A 20,170-nucleotide genomic window follows, 5' to 3' on the forward strand; every position below is an offset into this window, starting at 1 on the left:
AACATATAGCTCTCATACAACTGATTGTTCAGATATGAGATTTTACGTTATAACTCCTCTATTTGTGTAGCTAGGGACATGAAATTTCGCACTGTTTTCACCCATTGTCAACAGAATACTTAAAGTGAAAATGACAAAGATCGTGTTGCTATAAACTATAGTTTAGATTGGTGCTTTATAAGGTATATCTTCCATACAACTGATTTTTTAGATATTACTTTTTATATATGTACATACGTAAGTCCTCTATCTATGCATGCTGTGGATATAAAAAATTTGTTTAGCTCCCAATAATTTCAAATGCAGTAATCTGTTAAACTAAATTTTCTGATGTTCATGAAAGGTATAAAGCCTCTTACTTCTTTTTTTTAATTTTGTTATTTTATTTAATTTTGTGTTATTTTTAAATTTTGTCTAATCTCAGATAGCATACTTTATGGGAATAACACCTCTTAATTTAGCGCAACACCATCAGCCTTCATTTCCTACTAGCCGTTAAGCCCAAACCGGATAAATGAAACAAAAGCGATGACATTTCTACTTCTCCATGCACCGCAGTAAACAAAAAGCCACCTGTAGGACACAAATGCCGCTTTGTTTACGGACAGGCTGAAAGGCGTGTGGCAAGCTGCCTAGCAACGATGCGTCTGATGTTAAGTTTAAGGTAACCACAACAGAAAAAATTGCCTGCGGAAAAATTCTTCAAGCGCAATTAAGAGAGGAAAAGTCAATTTTAATTTACTTTAAGAAAATAAATTTTTAAGTACAGTTTTAAAAACATTTAAATGCAATTAAAATATTTAAGAACATTGTTAGATGGGCAGGTAAGTAATGTAGAGAATAATTACCATCAAACCAAAATCATTATTAGAGCTCAGATTTTCATGCTAAAACAAATAAGCCTGAAACTATGTAACATCTCAGCAAAAAATTTGATTCTTAGTTTTTGCTTGTGATAAACAAAATTTAAAAATTTTTACTTTATTTTATAAATTGTCTTACACTTAACTTTTCGGCATGGACATCCGTGCTTGAGTCATTATTAACAAGCATGTATCTGAATACCTCATTAATTTTGTATTGCATACCTACAGGAGCAATTGAGTCGCATTGCTGGCCTGGCATGGTCTCCGAATCATCAAAAACTGGCCATCGCCACCGCTGATCGATATATTCTACTATTCGACGATGCTGGCGAACGACGCGATAAATTCTCGACCAAACCATCGAACCCAGCAAACGGCAAGAACTCCTATGTCATACGTGGACTTGCCTTCAGTCCGGATTCAACTAAGTTGGCTGTTGGACAAAGTGACAATATTGTCTACGTATATAAGTTGGGCGAGTCATGGAATGATAAAAAAGTTATCTGCAACAAATTTCCACAGGCAAATGCAGTTACAGCTTTAATTTGGTTGTCAACCGGTGCCATAATTGCAGGTTTGTTTATGAATTTTTTTTAACACTTTTTTCTAGCCTTAGCTAAGCTTAGTCTGAAAGGTCCGAAATACGTTTGAACCAAGTAAATTTATTTTAACTATAATAATAATATTATGTCGCTTACACTTTTACTAACTCCAAGGTTATCCTCTAATTTGCTATGTACAGTTTACCCCACCTCCAAACGGCGAATGGATTTAATGATAAGCCTTTTCATGGCAAAAACGCACTCGCAGGTTTGCCATTGCCTGCCCAGGGGCGACCGCTGCACAGTGGTTCAAAATTGACATTTATTGTTCTTAATTCCGTGGAGCCTCCATTTTTCACTCAATTTGATCATTTTTTTAATGAAAGCTTATCAGTAGGGCTGGAAGTTTCATCCGGATTTTCCAACTATTCGGATAAACCGAATATTCGAATATCCTAAGAACTAAACGAAAAATCTGGATATTCCCGAAGCTAAGATAATATTCGGATATCCGAATAATTTCCTTAGGTCTCCGGATATCAGATATTAATGAAATGAAAAATAGGGCAAATAAATTAATAAAATGTGTCCATTTTCCTGCGGCCACTCGTATGGCCAGTTTTATTTTATCGAAACGATATTTTCATTTTCCAATACCAGGCGCTCATACATGTGAAGTAACAAGTTTTCTATTTACCTTATGAATTTCAAAGGCTCCTAGAAAGGAATTAAAGAATTATACAAACGAATTTATGCGGACTGAAAACTTGCTACTTCATATTTATGAGCGCTTGGTATTGTGAAATGAAAATATCGTTTCGTAAAAATAAAAAAAAGGTATACAATTGACCGCGAGAGTTTTTTTCGTGGCTTTAAAATATCATGGCCTGAGTAATGAAAGCTGCTACGATACTTTTGTTCATAGTGAATGCTTTACCAAATTTTCTTGATTTTTTTGGATATCCGAAAATACGAATTTTAACCGGTTCTTCGTAAATCCGGATATCCGAATAATTGCGCAAATGAATAGTAACCGGTTATCCATACTATCCGGATTTTATCCGTGTCAACGGATAATCCGGCTGGTTATTCGAATATGCGGATAGTCCCAGCCCTACTTATCAGTTTTTATAAATAGGCCAGGTAAACCGGATTTTGGAATTTTCATTTCTTTGTATTAAAGTTTTCAGTGCAAAGTGCAGAAAATGTAGACGCTGAGCACTTGTGTGGTCCACTTCAGTTGCAAACATGTTTAAGCCTCTCTCGACAGTTTTCCCTGACTGCTGAGTTTTCTCCTACGCACAGCCAACTTGGGAAGTTGCAATCATTATCTCTTTCGCATAGGGGGAATGTAGATAGTTTGGCGCGAACTCTTATGAGTCATACTTTCTGTGTAAAACTAGGCGCAGAAACGGGAATCACTTCAATCGAATACGCTAACTTAGTGGCGGGAGGTTTGCTACGTCCACTGCATGGATTTTAACGAGTGGAAACAGTCCCATCATACTCAGTGGCTTAATACCACGAATCGCAACTCACAGACCCTTGTCAAGCATTAAAATCGAAGCATAATAATAAAGCAAGGACACAATCATTACCGATCAAGCCTCTGATGACTATGAAGGCATTAGCCAGGATGCACCACGCAAGGGCGACTGCTATACATACCAGATATCAACAGCATTGAGTTTTACTTGTTTAAACTACCGAGGTTTGTTCGTGATGATAACGTCAGCAACCATCGATTCGTTGTGTTTTAAATTTTCTTTTTCTCCTAATGGAATATATTCCCTTTCAACGTTTTACGTCCCATCAATCCCTATTCTTTAGTAATATGTCGATGGGGATATTTGGGTAGTTTGAGATCCAGAGTCCATTGCATCCGAGGATTAGTCAGGTGAGTTTAGACGTCCTTGCCCATGCTTAGATCGGAATAACTCGATCTCGCCAAGCATAATTCGAAATAAAATCTTTCTACTCGGCATTTAGCTTCACTATAAGAAAAGCTTGAATACCAGGTACTCATGAAATTTGATGTGTAAACATCTGTGTACGGCTTGACAAAACATGAGGCGATTCAGTTATGAAATGATTCCCAACTAGCCCCAAAACTATCCTTAAGTGGCTCTGTAAAAGTCGTGAACTTGCCTCGGAAGGATCGTGGTCATTTATTAGTCCGAAATTTATCCCGAACTAGTCCCAAAGTGGACCTAAATAATCGTGATCTGGACCCTAAGTGGTCCTTTAGGTTTCGAAACGATCTCGAACAAGTCCTGATATGGTCCTTAAATAGTCCTGAACAGGTCCCGATATGAGTTCCCGAACTGGTCTCAAAATTGTTTTGAAGGAGTTCTGTAAAAGTTGTTATATAGTCCTGAAAGGATCTCTATGAAGTCTTGAAACGGACCTTTATAGTCCCACAGTAAATCCGAACTAATCCCAAATGGTTTTAAAAACGGCCCTCAATGGTCCTAAGTGGGTCTCGAAATGATCCCGAAAAAGTCCCGATATGGTCCTTTAGCAGGCCTGAATGGGTTTCGTAATAATCCCCTTAATTTTTTCTTCTTCCCACATCCAGGACTCGACGATGGCAAGGTGCGTGCGCTTCACTGTAAAAGCAACAAGTCGCAAAGTTTATACTCTGCAGAAAGCATTTGCATCGCTTTAGCTTCGAATACCAAAGGCACTGGCTTTCTTTCTGGCCACAACGATGGCACAATAATACGTTACTTCGTTATCGATGATGCCAATGAATCTTCAGGTCGACTAGTGCAGCATCCAGTGCCACCTTTTGCTTTGGCTTGGCCGCAAGGTGGATTTTGTGCTGGCGGTTGTGACCAGAAAATTGTTTTCTATGACACTGTGGTAAGCTTCTTATACTGTAGAGAGAAGTTACATATGTATGTATGTTTGATAAATATCTGCATTTATAGGGCCGTCCAGTGCGCACATTCGACTACTCTCGAAATGATCGTGAAATTACTGTTGCCGCCGCCAGTCCTAACGGTCAAGCTGTGGCATTTGGCAGCTACGACAAGATACGAATTTTCACATGGAGCCCGCGCTTGTCCGATTGGAATGAGAGCGCAACCAAAGAAATTATGCACTTCTACACGGTCACCTGCGTACAATGGCGACGCGATGGCGCACGGTGAGTCGATGGCGTGTCAGGCGCTTATTTTTTAATGCAAATTTACTTATACTCCTTTCGAAAGCTTGGCAATCGCTTCTGTAACGGGTGCGGTTATACTCTTTGAGTCAGTGTTGAAACGCACCATCTGGCAAGACAAATTCGAACTGATTTTTGTGGCACCCAGCCAGCTGCTGGTGAAGTCCTTGCAAGAGCCTGCCGAACAGATGACCATCGAATCGCAACTGGGACTTGAGATCGACGACGTGCGCATAATGGGTAAGGACAACTATCTGGTTGCACGCACCGAAGACTCGATGATCTTGTGTGATCTGACGCGCAATTTGGTGAGCGAAGTGCCCTGGACAACATCGGGACGTCACGAACGATTCTATTTTGAGAACCCGAATGTGTGTTTGATTTTCAATGTAGGCGAACTAAGTCTCGTGGAGTATGGCGAAAGCACGATTTTAGGTTCCGTACGCACAGAGTTCGTCAATCCACATGTTATATCTGTGCGCCTAAATGAACGGGGAAATACCCAGTAAGCTGGGATGAGTTATTTTTTTTTTAAGAAAATTGTTATATAAGTAATTTCTTTACAGGAACAATAAGAAACTTGCATTCTTGCTAGACGCCAAAACTATTTGCATTGTTGACCTTATAAACCAACTCATCATTGGACAAGTGAATCACGAGACCAAAATCGATTGGATCGAATTGAGTGAAACCGCGCACAAATTATTGTTTCGCGACAAGAAACTCAGGTATTTATTTATAACATTCGACTTGCTAGGTACTTATTACTAACTGCCTATCACCTCCGCCAGATTGGTGCTGATCGACATTTACACTGGCAAGAAACAAACTTTGCTCTCAAACATCTCATTTGTGCAATGGGTGCCACAAAGCGATGTAGTTGTAGCACAAAACAATAATAATTTAGCCGTCTGGTATAATATTGATCTGCCCGAGCACGTAACGCTAATGGCCATACGCGGCGATGTTATCGAAGTCACCCGTGACTCAGTTAGTATTAAGATCATGGTACATATAACTATAGTTTAACTACTTCCGATTCTATAATCAGGGTCATACAAATGTGCGTACACAAGAAGGCCCTGCAGAACACACTTACCAACTGGACGAAGGCCTCGTTGAGTTCGGCACCGCAGTTAACGACAGCGACTTCGGACGCGCAATACACTTTCTAGAGACGCTTGGTGACAAGCCCGCCGCCAAAGCTATGTGGCACAATTTGGCAGTCATTTCAATCGAGGATGGCAATCTTCGCGTTGCGCAGCGTTGTTATGCCGCCTTGGGTAACGTATCTAAAGCGTACTACTTGAATGAAATGATAGAAGAAGCAGACAAATTTGAAGAGACCACGGGTTCTCCCGGTATTATGTGCCCAGAAGTGCGCGCCAAACTAGCGCTCTTGAGTTCCGACCTGCGCACAGCAGAACGTATTTACCTAGAGCAGGGTGATATCGAAGCAGCACTCGAAATGTATAAGAAACTTCGTATGTGGGATGAGGCGCTGAACTTAGCTGAGCGACGTGGTTATGGTGACCTACAGCAGCTAAAGCAACAGCAAATGGAGTTCCTTTTAACCACAGGGCAGGAAGAGAAAGCCGGACAAGTGCTGGAAGAGCAAAGCGAACCTGAAAAGGCTTTAAGTCTTTATTTGAAGGCCAGTAAACCAGCACGTGCAGCGAGATTGGCCATGAAAACGCCGCATCTGATGGATGATCAGCAACTGATGCTCAAAATCACAGAAGGATTAATAAATTGCGGTAAGTTCTAAAACAAGTGTAGACTTATTGGTGCACTTCTGATTCCGTCAAAAACAATAGAACTGTACGAGATGGCTGGCGACATTGCGCTCAAACTATCGCGCCCAGAGGCGGCTATGGGCTTGTATCGCAAGGGTGGCGCCTACGCGCGCGCACTCGATTTGGCACGTGAAGTTGCACCGGATGACGTCACGAATTTGGAAGAGGAATGGGGCGACTGGTTGGTGGCACGCAAACAGCTAGATGCTTCCATTAATCACTACATTGAGGCAGGCGCCACACAAAAGGCACTCCAGGCTGCTGTCGGCGCAAAACAATGGCGCAAAGCCGTGCAAATCGCCAAGGTGCTCGACGAACCAGCGGAAATACAACGCTATGCACTGGATCTATCCAAGCATTTGGCCTTTTCGGGAGATGTTGACGGCGCTGAGGACTTGCTGGTACGCGCTAACATGTATAAGGAAGCAATAGAGTTGCTCAATCGGCATGGCAAGTGGGAACGCGCTTACGCTATTGGCGAGAAATATCTGCAAGTGGATGAAATGCGAGATTTATTTGTAAATTTGGCAACTGGATTGGAAGAGCAAGGTAAATTAAATGATATAGCTGTTTCTAAATCGCATTTGAAACCTATTTTTTTTGTTTACCCTTAAGGTAAGTATCGCGATGCGGAAAAGGTTTTGCTGGCAGTATCCGAGCCCGATTTGGCTATTGCAATGTATAAACGCCGCGAGCTGTATGATTCCATGATACGTCTGGTAGAACGTTTTCATAAGGAACTTCTGGATACCACTCACTTGCAATTGGCAAGACAGCTAGAAACCAAAGGGAAGTTCAAAATCGCTGAAGTTCATTTTATAGCTTCGGGCGATTGGAAGTCAGCCGTGCATATGTATTGCTCATCTGGCCGCTGGGAAGATGGTTATCGTGTGGCTAAGCAAAAAGGCACTGATGGCGCCAGTAACCAGGTGGCTTACATGTGGGCGAAGTCGATGCCGATCGAGAGCGCTGTCCGCTTGCTCACCAAGTTGGGTTTGCTGGACACTGCTGTGGGTTTCGCTTGTGATTCTGGGCAGTTCGATTTCGCCATGGATCTTTGTCGTTTATCTGGTAAATCCACGGATGAAGTCCACATGAAAATCGCTATGTCCCTTGAGGACGAAGGCAAGTTCGAGGAAGCCGAAGGCGAGTTCATCAAAGCAAATAAGCCCAAGGAGGCGATACTGATGTACACCCATGCAGGTGATTGGAAAGCTGCCTTAAACGTGGCTGAGCAATATTTGGCAGAAGCTGTCAATGATATATTAATTGGGCAAGCATCCGCTGCTTTGGATACACGTAACTATCCCGACTATGAAGCTCTGCTGCTGCGTGCACAACGTCCCGATTTGATCATTGACCATTACAAGAATGAGGGTATGTTCGATGAAGCGCTGCGCATTGCCGAGGAGCACTATCCGTCGGCAATGAATGATCTACGACGTCTGCAAACGCAAGAGCAACGCCGAAATAACGAACATAATGACGATTCGCGTGCTTACCTGCAAAAAGCAGCCGAATTCGCTAAGCGTGAAGAATTTCGCAAGGCCGCTGAGTGTCTAATGCAAATTAACTCCACCAATACAGACGATGAAACCACAGTGGAACGCGCTCTACTCAGAGCCGCTGAGATATGCAACCAATTTTTGGAAGGCAAAGATGCAGTCAACGTAGCAACTCAGCTAGGGCCACGTCTACTACAAATCAAGCAAATCGGGCCAGCAGCGCAGCTGTATCTAGCTGCTGATATGCCCAAAGACGCCGTAGAGGTTTTTATACGCGCCGAGCAGTGGTCGAAGGCACGACGCCTAGCAAAGGAACTGGATCCTGAACTGATGAGCTACGTAGAGCAGCAGCAGAAATCGCGCCTTAAGACCGAAGGCAATGTAGAACAGTTAGCTGACATAGGTAAGTACGTACTTTAATTGTGGACACTTTAGATATATTCAAAGCGTGTGCACTTCATTCTCTTCAGACGTCATGAGCGCTTTGGACATGCTAGCCGAACAAGGGCAATGGATACGCTGTCTTGACAAGGCGAAACAGATAAGCGCTGCAGTTTTACAGAAATATATCGCTCTCTATGCAGCCCAACTCATACGCGAAGGTGATTGCCTCACAGCATTGAGTCTCTATTTTACTTATGGCGCGCCACCTCTGGAGGCCAATTTCAACATCTACTCTCGCATAGCAATGGATTGCTTTGCTTTACGTGAAGACCAGGCCAAGGAGGATCAGTGGCGGAATTTGCGAGATTTCCTTTACAAACTGCTAAAGTCACTGCAATCTTCTGAGCATGCGCATGCAAAAATTACCAACAACATTGAGAAATTTTTGCTGATTAGTCACTACTACGCTGTGCGTTCCGCTTGTCGACCCGTGCAATCCTTACAACCAATCGCTGCTCGTATTTCAATCGCTTTATTGCGCTACACGGACATCATACCAGTGGACAAAGGTTTCTATGAAGCCGGGACCGATCTGCGTAATGCCGGCCGCGAAGCGGAAGCTTTTGTTATGCTCAACCACTATTTGGATGTGTGCGAAGCCATTGAAGAGGGCTCTGGACATCATGTGGATCATTCCGATTTGGCTGCTACTGATTTTCCAAGTTCAGTGCCACTGCCAGAAGACATACATCTTAAAAATGATCCTAGTCTGCATGAAGAGGTACGCGAGTGGGTGCTAGCCATAAGCATGGATCAGCAAGTTGATCAGGTATGGTTTACATACATATGTACATATATTCATGCATTTCAAAAATCGTGTTCAACCTGCTATTTTTTGGAAAACTAATTTAAGGTTCTACCCACTGACGACCGTGGCCTATACGAATCAGCACTCGGGCCAGATGAAGTACCTTGCATATTAAGTGCGTATCCTGTACGTAGCCGTCAGCCGGTCACCTTTCAATCGTCGAGCCGTCAAGCGAATCGGGATGTTTGGAGCAAATTTACTGTCGCACTTAAGATGTCGCCTGGCAGCAAAGTGGCAGACATTATTGCATTCGTTGAGAAATGGAATGGTCAGGCTAATTCTTCAATGCATTAAGCCACGATTAGAGAGTTGTAAGTGTCCTCAAAGGGTACAGTGTAAAGTTTTTTTTGAGATTCTCATGTCAAAAAATTTATATCAAACTATTTGCACATTAATAAAAATACAGTTTTTTCGTAATTTGTATGTACATACATATATTAGGGTGGTCCAAAATTCACGTGAAGAAGTAAAGTCGGAAAGTCCTCATAACACCGTACTAGCCGTCGAGGAAGTAAAAGGCTAAAGAGTCATTTCTCCTGCTGAGGCTGTGAGAGTAGGCTTTCACCAAAGATACTTGTGTGTGGGTAACTGTACTTTTCGCGAGTCGAGTGTTCCAAAAGCATTGGACTTGCTGAAAGTCTTCGATGCCGTTTGTCACTCCATACCACTGGGAGATATTAAGTCCTCTTCTTTTCATTAGTAACTCAAACGGTGGATGGCAAATTATCTGAGTGGTTGGAAATTCTTAGTAACACTTTGATATCAAACATCAAGACCCAGAAGGTTTAAACGGATAGTTCCACAGTGTGGTGCTCTAACCGCCTAAGCAACTTTGATCGAGTTGGAAAATGCCAAGTGAAGCCAAGTCCTTCTACACTTGGTCTTTCCAACGCATTTTCTAACGACAGGTCGTCTATCCCGATCATTAGCAGTTTACCCGTCTTCTTGGTATTCATTCCCTCATTTTAAGCTATTTTGAGGTTTAGTAGCTTCTGCGTAGTAACGACGTCATCTATCATATATCGTTAATTGCACACCTTACCAGCACGTGAATTTCGTAAATTTTACACTTACATATCGCTAATATACCTAAATAATGTCATTATCCAAAAAATTAAAATATTGAGTTAAGCAAGCAGAAATTACCGCTACCTTTTCTCGTTTTTGATTTCGAGAGTTTGCCTTTTTGAGTTATGACACTATTGAAGTAAATGAGCGATATGTATTTATTTGTGCCACTCAATTAACTAGCCTATGTCGGGATAGGCCCCTTTCCCTTCAAAAAAAATGTTCATTGGCTTTCCAAACAATATTTTAAAGTTTAACTAGATACATGTAGTCCAAGATGCCCTTTCAATGTAAGCCTAATAAAAATATAAACATTTCCAAGGGGAACTGATTATTTTTTAATGCAAAGTCGAACCTTTTAAAGCCGATTAAGCTACTTTAATTGAACGACACAGTATGTACTTGAATATGTATGAAACGCCCTCACTTAGCATACAAAAAAAAAAGTAAGTGCGCCTGGGCCACACTGGAGAAGTGAAACTTACATACATATCTGTTTTGTTTCATAGCCAATATACATACATACATCTGCTTCTGCTTAAGGTTTTATTTTTTGTCTTTTTTCTATATTAGGGATCTATACCTCTGTCCTGATCCTCTACCCCTGTTCGTTCTAATTACATTTACGTTATCCGGTTTTCCTTTATCTTCATTTTTATCTTTATACTCTATCGATAATAACATCCAATAAAATATCGATAACAAAACCGATACAAACATAGATAACAAATCGATGAAAATTTCGATAAAAATTTCGATGGCAAAATCGATAATAATATTGGTAGCAAACTCTATTAGAAACTCGATAAAAATATCCATGAAAATATCCATAACAAAATCGATAAAAATATCGATAAAAAGTCGATAAAAATATCGTTTACAAAATCGATAAAAATATCCACAGCAAAATCGATACCAAAATCGATAAACATCGATAAAGATCGATAACAAAATCGATAAAAATATCCATAAAAATCGATAAAAATGTCGATAACAAAATCGATAAAAATGTCCATAACAAAGTCGATAAATATCGATATCAAAATCGATAAATATCGATCAACAAAAATTTATAAATACCGATAACAAAATTGATGAATATCGATAACAAAATCGATAAACATTGACTACAAAATCGATAAATATCGGTAACAAAATCGATATTACATCGAAAAGTTCCGAAAATATCGATAGCAAAATTGATAATATCGATAAAAATTTCGATGAAAATCGATAAAAATCTCGATAACAAAATCGATAAAAATATCGATTATTTTATCGGTAAGTCCAGAGAATCCCGAAAAGCTCTAAATCACCAAATAATTCCCAAACAGAGTCTCTGTGTCTCCCCTATATCCTTTCCTCTCTTATTACCTTTATTTTAATCTTTCTTCCCCTATCTTCATCTTTACTTTTATCGGTATCCTCATCCTCATCTTTGTCTTTACTTTTATGTTGATAATTTTCTTTATCTACATATTCCCCTTCACCCTTGCCCCTATATACATAAGTGAAGTGTTTAAATTTACCTTGGTCTTCATTTTTACCTTTATCATTACGGATCTTTGTCTTTGTTTTTATTTTTATCTTTGCCTTGCCTTTAACTTTACATTCATTCTTGTATTGGTATTTTTCTAAGTGTTATTCTTTAACCTTTTATTGACAAATTTTTTTTAAATTACTATACGCATACACACAAGAAGCACTTGTTTCAGCCCCAACAATTTCCGTTGCNATAATGCACTAATGGTTTTTATTATAAAATAAAAAGAATAATTACAATGTAACAGTTTACATTTTATATATTTTTAATAAAAGAGGGGCAAACCACGTAAGTAAAAAAATATCAAGTACTGATTATGAGTTTTGATTTGAAATATTCTCACATTGGTAAAAATATGGGAAAGAAAATACTCCGATGTATTGTTTTAATATTATCAAAGTGGCAAGGCCGTTGATAATACTGACAATTTATGAAACTTCAAAAAATTTTATTATCCGTCAAAAGTTGTTTATTGAAACTACCTTCTTTTTTGTATCATGATTGAAACTTTGTAGTAATCTTTTGTCAATTCTGGTATAATTTAAGTTTTTGGTGTATGTATACATAATTTAAGTGATTCTCGCGTGGTTATCATTTGAATAATTAAATTTGAATAACATTTAATGCAAACAATTCAATTATATTTATTAATGTATGTTAAAGAGATCACCGGCTGAAGGTAATGGTGCTAAACCACCAGTTACATCCGGCAACTGGGTTAAGTCTGGCAAATTCGATAGATGATCACGTATTTCCTTTTGAACAGCAACCATTCGATTCAATTTTTGCTTGTATTCCTGTAATAAATTGTAAAATTTAATATATATATATACATAAATTACATAATAAAGAAAATTAACTGCTTCATTCTTCCACAATCGGTTAATTACCTTATTTATAAAACAATATGTAAACAAAAATTCTAATGCTGGATTTACACTAGGCATTTAATGGCAAAACTGGCAAATAACAAAGTTGGGCATTAAAAAATAATCGTGTCATAACGTTAAAAAAATAGTCATTAAGTTCATTTTCACAGTAAGGTTGGCTTGTTCCACATGGCATACATTTTTTGCCATTGCAATCCCTAATGGAAATCCGGCATAATACGTATGTATACCGGTTATTGGTAAAATTTCGTCATTTTTGATTAGTCCCAATTAAAAAATAAAGAATTATTAAATCAATCACGATCGAGGCATCACTATTTAACTATAGTTTTAAATATTCAAATGCCGACAGCTGTATTCTAATAGTAATAAGAAATCACCCATTCATAATGCCCTCTATTCGGGTGTACGATACCGGAATCGCCACCATTTATTGCTTGCCAAGAGCTGCTGCTCGTCAGATTTTCTTCAATGTTGCGTATAATTTTTTATGCTGTCACAACAGCTGTAATAAATCCGGCCTTCACTTTTAAGGAAGAGCAAATCAAACTCCCAACATAAATTTTTACTTATTTCTGAAGTATTTCAGCAGATTCATAGTTGAGCACATGATAAAAACATTAGAAGGTAAAACCATTCTCTCAATTCGTCGGCCATGATTCTTTTATGTTTTTATCATGGTTGAGCATATGCAACAGAGCATCAAGAAAGCAACAAGGCTTTCAATATTGCGGTAATTATTACGTAGCTCGAGCACGTCCTAGGCACATGCGTACAGCTAAGAACATGAGTTAAATTTTAAACTAAATTTTGCCGAAGCTTAAAAATATGTACTAGAAACCTAACAACTAGAAGACTAATCGATTAACCAAGTATGCCATTCATTCCCGCAACTCTTACATAACATGCAACGTGGCTCTTAATGTATCCACTGATTTACAATCTAGAAAAACTTTAGAGAATTAAAATGATAAGTGTTTACTCACATCTAAACGTTTTTCAGCTTGGACCAAAAGCTCTTTCTGTTCTGCTTGAAAATCTCTCAACATAGAAGCCAACTTTGTACGTTCCTCCATTTCAGCGGCTAGCCGGGCATTGTACTCATTAAGTAACTGCACAGCTTCATTAACCTGCATAAGAAAATTGCTAGATAAAGTTTTGAACAAAAATTTAATATTCTTGCTTGTTTAGCCAGTGCTTTAGCTGCATCTTTGTCCTCCAACTTGCTAAGGCAACCGATTTCAGATATTTCTGGCGGCAAATTCGCGATTCGTTCGCGAACAACAGCGTCGCTTGAAGCGGAATTTTCAATATTTGCTAAAGCCTTGATCAACTCCTCGGGCTCTGGTGGATCACCCAATGGTAAGTATGGACTTAAGTGCCCAGCATCGCCATTTTGACCAGCACTAGGCTTCTCTTCCACAACTCCTTGTGGACGTGACCGTTTCACTTTCGACGGTTTGCCTTCTTCATGCTTACGTTTCTCACGTTTTTCAGACTTTTCTTTACTTCCACCACCTTGACTACCGTTTGTATTGGGCTCACTGGAGGTGCCACTGCTACTAGCATCTGCCCTATCCTTTATTTCCTTATTCAATCGGCCACGATACTCATTAATTTGTTTAGAATCATAAACGCCACGTTCTTCCCAAATATTCAAGATACGACCGAGACTTCCAAACAGTTTTTCGGATGTACAAGTTTCGCCAATGTGTGTAAATACTTTGGGCAATATTTGAGAAAATTCCTTGCCATATTCTGGACCTTTCTTCTTGCTATTTTGTATAACATCGTTAGCCAAATACATAAATGTAAGTTTCTTGCCCTCCGAAACGGCTACAAAATACATATGTGCAATTAAATAAAATTACAAAGTTATCAATCGTCCAAACCTTACCACTTTGTAGTTCCTTGAGCCATGTTTTCACAATTGACGCGTGGTGTTTGCGATGATGAATTAACCACAGAGACAGCGTTTGAATACTTTGCTGGCTTGAGTTTAATTCCCCCAGCTTTTTAAGTAATGCTGAATCGGAAAATGCGGACATTTTACCCGAGACTTGTCGCGTTAATTACAATTATTTACAAAACCGTCAAAAATTCAATGATATATGTACGCAGGCGATTAAAAAACAACAAAGCCGTCTCTTGTTTTTCGATTGACAGCTGTCAGTTTTTTGTCAGTAGATTTTGCGGTTAGGGACCAAAAATGCAATACCGGAATCGGTTACGGACCAATTAATTTCCTTCATATTGACGATTTAAGCAAGTTCTTCAATATTACTGCACAATATTTTTGCTACGTCCTTTTAAAGTTTTAACCACTTAAGCCCAGCCAGCAAAATATCCGGAAACGTATCAAAATGGAAACAATTTCGTATAAATACCTGATGTTTCATCCGTTTTCCCGATTCCGTTTTCGGACGTTTTTCAGATCAATTCTCCCACTAAAGTGTTCACCCGAAACGTATGTGCAGAAAACTATCGAAAATGGTTGTTAAACGGATGCGCTTTCGGCTGTTTTCCTGAAATTTGTCTGATTTAATTTTTCGTTGGAACTTCACAGAAACTTTTTCATAGTTACAGGAAACCAAACAAAACACAATTTTAAGATTCAGCAATTATTTCAATTTGAATAAATAATTTTAATGTGTGGCTTCTGACGGAATTCGAACCTGGGATCTCCTGAAGGCTACCTGAAGGCCTGAAATACTAGCCGCGGGTTTCACCCCGCGCTTTTATACAAATATGAAAAATAACTTAATTATGTTAGATTTTATTTCTGTACCCATTTCGTTATAGCTCGTTATTTTTTAAGCGAGTTAAGGTATTTAGGCCGTTTAAAACTATGAAATTATAAAATACGAAAGATACCAATACCTCTAAGTTTACCTTAAAATAGTTCCAGGTATACGACGCGTGAACGTGTAACCTTCTTGGAGGTGCCACAGCGGGTTCTAATATTTTCAACTCAAATTTAGTAACCTGGTCTTGATAAAATACCACTTCTCATTACTGTAGCAAATGCCTCAAGAGAGCTTTAGATTATAAGGCCGAACCCGGCTCTCCCTTTTCCATTTAATGAAATTTATTCTGTAAGTACGGCACTTATAAAATAAATCTCCATCACATATTTAAAATACATCGAGAGATTTTCTATCCTTCCAGAGATATGTATTAAGAAGTTTTTAGTATGTATGGGAGGCGACATGCCTCCTTTTTTAATAACTCACATTTTTTCCATGAGCAATTGATACATTTTGCATACACAACTCCATACCAAGTTTCAGTTCTCTCCCACAAATACTTCCAGAGATATGTATGTAATATGAAATTTCCAATTTGTATGGGAGGAGCCTTGAGCTATCGGACTTTCAGTCTAAGACCATCCTTCCGAAATCCGCAGTAATTGTACTAAATTTCGTTCTGATCGGAAAACCGGTTAAGGAAGTAGCCTATTATTCAATCCAGGTCATAAACCATCTTTGAACAAAATTTCATTTTCAAACAAGTGGCAATTCTGAAAAAGTAGCCTATTTGCCAGTCTGGGTCATAAGCTATCTGTGTGCAAACTTTCATGCAAATCAGTTCAGTCATTTACGCGTATCGATTTAATTAAACTTTCCTAATACGTGATAACCCTCAAAATAGTAGCCTATTTTCCAACATAGGTCATAAGCTATCTGTGTGCAAACTTTCATGCAAATCAGTTCAGTCATTTACGCGTATCGATTTAATTAAACTTTCCTAATACGTGATAACCCTCAAAATAGTAGCCTATTTTCCAACATAGGTCATAAGCTATCTCTGTGCGAAATGTGATGCAGATCTGTTCAGTCGTTTCCGCGTATTAATTTAATTAAAACTTGTTTAAGAGGTGGCAGCTCTCCCAAAAAATTAGCCTATTTTTCCACTGTAGGTCATAAGCTATCTGCTTGCAAAATTTCATGCAAATCCGTTCAGAGTTTTCCGCGTATTAATTTAATTAAACTTTTTCGCAGGTGGTAACTCTTTAAAAAAGTAGCCTATTTTTCAACCTAGCTCATAGGCTATCTGTGTGAAAACCTCCATGCAAATCAGTTCACTCATTTCCGCGTATTAATTAAATTAAACATTTATAACAGGTGGCAACTCTTAAAAAAGTAGCCTACTTTCTAACCTAGGTCATAAGCTATCTGTGTGCAAAATTTCATGCAAATCCGTTAGTCGTTTCCGCGTATTAATTTAATTTAACCTTCTTAACAGGTGACAACTTTTCCAAAAAATTTGCCTATTTTCTAATGTAGGTCATAAGCTATCTGCTTGCAAAATTTCCTGCAAATCCATTCAGTCGTTTCCGCGTATTAATTTAATGAAACTTTTTTAACAGGTGGCAACTCTCAAGAAAAGTAGCCTATTTTCTAACCGGCCGTCTTCACGTGCAGGAAAATCCCCCACGACGACGCACGTGTAGACCGCAAAAAGTACTTAGCATGCTTTTTCTCGCATACCGAGATTTTCAAGCATGTGAAGACGGCCGGTAATCTAAGTCATAAGTTTTCTGTGTGCAAATTCTCATACAAATCCATTCAGTCGTTCCCGCATATTATACCATGTTCTGACCGACAACGAAAACACCTTGAAAATGAGTTTTGGGATTGTGGGCTGAAGGCTGTTCACACCGACTGTTGGTGTTTTCGTTGACATTTCTTTCATCCTTTGTTTACAGTTTTGCTATACAAAAACAAAACCAAAATACTTTTCCTTCAATTCTTTTCATTAACAACCTTTTACTTCCATGCTTACTTTATTTTGGCCAGCCAATCCGAAATGACGTATTAAAAATGATAAAACATGACTTCCACTTCGATAAATAATCGAAAAAAAACGAGTGCAGACACCGATTGGAATGAGTGGAACGTGAGTTTTCAAGTGGTTTTCGCGAAAACAAGTTTTCGTTTGACAGATTGACACTTATTCTTCTTCTTCTTCTGCTAGCTAATTTCTGCTAGTAGAAATTTCACTAGCAAGAATTTGCAGCTCTCCCGTGGTGTTACGCTCTCGATTGAGTGCTCTCTTGTAAATTTTTTGGGTTATCATACACTTTTCCAGTAAAAATTTGCNCGTGTTGTTACGCTCTCGATTCAGTGCTCTCTTGTAAATTTTTTGGGTTATCATACACTTTTCCAGTAAAAATTTGCAGGTTCCAGTACAAATTAGTACTGACTATTGGTTACTATACAAACCTGCAAATTATCATTGCTTTTTTCCCACTTTTTCATTTTTGCTAAGCCAACACAATCAAGGGCAGCTATTCCGCTACGATTTACACTTGATCATGTGGTTGTTGGTTTTCGTTAATAATTCTATTTTTATAGTGTTTAACTTTTTTCAAATTATTGTTGCTTTTCCACAATAAGTTTTTCATTAAATACGGCCTCGAGCTCAATAAAAATTGTTGAATATAATTGTTATAAGGCCATAAAATAACAAAAACATTGATGGTTTGTATAATTTTTGTCCTCAAAATGTAAAAAAAAATAAAAGATATCGTGGTTATCAATGGGAAAAACGTACACAAAAATCGTATAGAAAGGCGATTTTTTATANATGCCGGGCACTCATTTGGGATGTTTGGGTCGAGTCTGGACAGGTAGCTGTTTAGGCGGCTACAATATCCAGACCGTAACTGAGCCAGGGTAACGCGGGTCTCTCTAGGTAACTGAAGCTCCGTCTCTTCCACAGGTGGTGATTGGGCTCCGATAACGACATTCCTAGGCCGGGAGTCGAGGTAGGTGGAGACAGACTCCCTATGAATGTCGTTAATCGCTCGTCTGTACGTCATTGGGTCCAGTGGTTGGTCTGTGTAGGTCTGGACTGCGTCCTTGTACATGAATAGGTGCCCCCTGACGTGCCTGGGCGGAGGCTCCTCCTCCAGCAGTGGTCTGTTGGCGTGTTCACTTCTGTGACACCCCACAAGAAACTGCTTACAGAGCATCTTGTTGTGTTCCCTTACGGGGAGCACTTGGGCCTCACTGTGTAGGTGATGCTCAGGCGTCATCAGAAGGCACCCGGTCGCTGTCCGGAGTGCGGCGTTCTGACAAGTCTGTAGCTTCGTCCACTGCGTCCAACTAGTCCCCGGCGTCCAAACTGGCGCAGCATAATTTAGAACCGACAGCCGGTTCTACGTACCGGAATGACTCGGGTTTCACCCGACCAAGGGCTGTTGTTTCGGCGATCTAACCCCGTCTAGATCGGCGATACCCATTCAGACGATTGTCGTCATACGTGATTCATGCCCTGGCTTATAAGCCTGTAATTAAACATTTTTCTACATTTAATTTGAAATAGTATGCACCAACGGATTAAGAGTAGTAAATAACTAATACCTTTTCTACTACTTTAAAATGCGTGACCGGAATAGACCTGCCGAAAAAGTGAGGTTAAGTAACTGACAACACCTTGTTATTATCCCATCATGGGGGTGATTTATAAACGCATGAACCAAAAAGACAAGATCACGCGGGCTGGAGACTAGCCCGTTATAATCGCATTTAGGAAAAAAGTTGGGCGACTTTGACATTAGCCGTTTATTTACATTTCTTCGTTGTTTACAATTTGGTGGTGGCTTTTTACTGCAATTTTCTTCATTTTCACTTGTGACAACGTGTGTACACATAAGATAAAGAATAATTTAACACAACGGCATGATTTATAGAAGAATTTGCATAATAAAAATGATTTTTCATGCGTTCAACAATTTCGCGGTTTTCTCCGTTCTCTTCGTTGTTTACTTCTTACAACAAAGATGGCGTCGAGATTTCGGCAGCAGGAAAATAACTTTTTTCGTTTTTTCCTTACCGCGTGATCTTGTGTCTTTCGTTCATGTTATAAACGAGCTTTACTTGAGAAACGTACTTTTGGTATTACTTTTTGTATAAAAAATCTCAATAGCTTTTTAAACCCGATTTATATTCCTTTCGATAACCACGCAAAAATCGATTTATGTGCCACATATTTAGAAAATAAAGGTGCCGGGCCACGTATTTGTCAAGTTTCCTACACAAAGTTGACATTCCATATCCCTGCGAAAAGTGAAGTGTTTTATGAACAAGTAATTGAGGATTAGCACTGAAAAAATGTAATCTTAATATATATTATAACAAAAATCTCATTCCAGATAAAATGGAGACTATGCAACGATATGTTTCACCCGTGAATCCTGCTGTATTTCCGCATTTGGCCACGGTGTTGTTGACAATAGGCACCTTCTTCACAGCCTGGTTCTTCGTGTTTGTAGTGTCACGCCCAAGGAGCTCAAAAGAAAGTACACTGTTCAAGGAACTTTCCATAAGCCTGTGCGCTTCGATTTTTCTCGGATTCGGGGTAGTTTTCCTCATGTTATCAGTTGGAATATACATATAAGTTTGCAATGTAAGATTTATCGCCGTGGCCGCGCAGCAAAGATATCCCGATTGAAACATATTCTGTAGAATTATTTTCAAGCAAACGTAGTTTTACTATGTATTTTATTATTTTACATTTTGTTGAAAAAACTTG

At 39.1% G+C, this 20,170-nt stretch overlaps 3 protein-coding genes across 3 annotated transcripts; 2 read left to right on the forward strand and 1 right to left on the reverse strand.

Moving 5' to 3' along the window:
* Nucleotides 1-785: 785 nt before the first annotated feature.
* Oseg2 (intraflagellar transport protein Oseg2) lies at nucleotides 786-9,471 on the forward strand. The gene is made up of 12 exons (XM_017629502.1): nucleotides 786-824; nucleotides 1,095-1,440; nucleotides 3,987-4,273; nucleotides 4,342-4,559; nucleotides 4,624-5,082; nucleotides 5,144-5,305; nucleotides 5,369-5,567; nucleotides 5,629-6,334; nucleotides 6,395-6,922; nucleotides 6,989-8,281; nucleotides 8,349-9,091; nucleotides 9,176-9,471. Exons 1-12 carry the CDS (start codon nucleotides 786-788, stop codon nucleotides 9,422-9,424), a joined length of 5,229 nt encoding a protein of 1,742 aa, XP_017484991.1. The 3' UTR covers nucleotides 9,425-9,471.
* A 2,785-nt stretch (nucleotides 9,472-12,256) lies between these two features.
* On the reverse strand, nucleotides 12,257-14,810 carry LOC108373588 (regulation of nuclear pre-mRNA domain-containing protein 1B). Its single transcript, XM_017629500.1, has 4 exons — nucleotides 14,529-14,810; nucleotides 13,815-14,467; nucleotides 13,618-13,761; nucleotides 12,257-12,538 (listed from the first exon to the last, which is right to left on the reverse strand). The coding sequence occupies exons 1-4, from the start codon at nucleotides 14,677-14,679 to the stop codon at nucleotides 12,389-12,391; spliced, it is 1,098 nt and encodes a 365-aa protein (XP_017484989.1). The 5' UTR covers nucleotides 14,680-14,810; the 3' UTR covers nucleotides 12,257-12,388.
* A 4,980-nt stretch (nucleotides 14,811-19,790) lies between these two features.
* Nucleotides 19,791-20,152, forward strand: LOC108373589 (transmembrane protein 258 homolog). The gene has a single exon (XM_017629501.1). It carries the CDS (start codon nucleotides 19,796-19,798, stop codon nucleotides 20,033-20,035), a length of 240 nt encoding a protein of 79 aa, XP_017484990.1. The 5' UTR covers nucleotides 19,791-19,795; the 3' UTR covers nucleotides 20,036-20,152.
* The last annotated feature ends 18 nt before the right edge of the window (nucleotides 20,153-20,170 follow it).

This window comes from Rhagoletis zephyria, unplaced genomic scaffold (genome assembly GCF_001687245.7).
Source record: "Rhagoletis zephyria isolate East Lansing unplaced genomic scaffold, Rhagoletis_zephyria_1.1 Rzeph_scaffold_06839, whole genome shotgun sequence".
Lineage (NCBI taxonomy): Eukaryota > Metazoa > Arthropoda > Insecta > Diptera > Tephritidae > Rhagoletis > Rhagoletis zephyria.

Coding starts and splice junctions, on each gene's coding strand:
- Oseg2 (XM_017629502.1), top strand. CDS start 786: ATGCAATTAAAATATTTAAGAACATTGTTAGATGGGCAG. Junction 6,923..6,988: donor AACTGGATTGGAAGAGCAAG/GTAAATTAAATG, acceptor TTTACCCTTAAG/GTAAGTATCGCGATGCGGAA. Junction 9,092..9,175: donor TGGATCAGCAAGTTGATCAG/GTATGGTTTACA, acceptor AACTAATTTAAG/GTTCTACCCACTGACGACCG.
- LOC108373588 (XM_017629500.1), bottom strand. CDS start 14,679: ATGTCCGCATTTTCCGATTCAGCATTACTTAAAAAGCTGGGGGAATTA. Junction 14,468..14,528: donor GCTCAAGGAACTACAAAGTG/GTAAGGTTTGGA, acceptor TGTATTTTGTAG/CCGTTTCGGAGGGCAAGAAA. Junction 13,762..13,814: donor CTAAAGCACTGGCTAAACAA/GCAAGAATATTA, acceptor TTTCTTATGCAG/GTTAATGAAGCTGTGCAGTT.
- LOC108373589 (XM_017629501.1), top strand. CDS start 19,796: ATGGAGACTATGCAACGATATGTTTCACCCGTGAATCCTGCTGTATTT.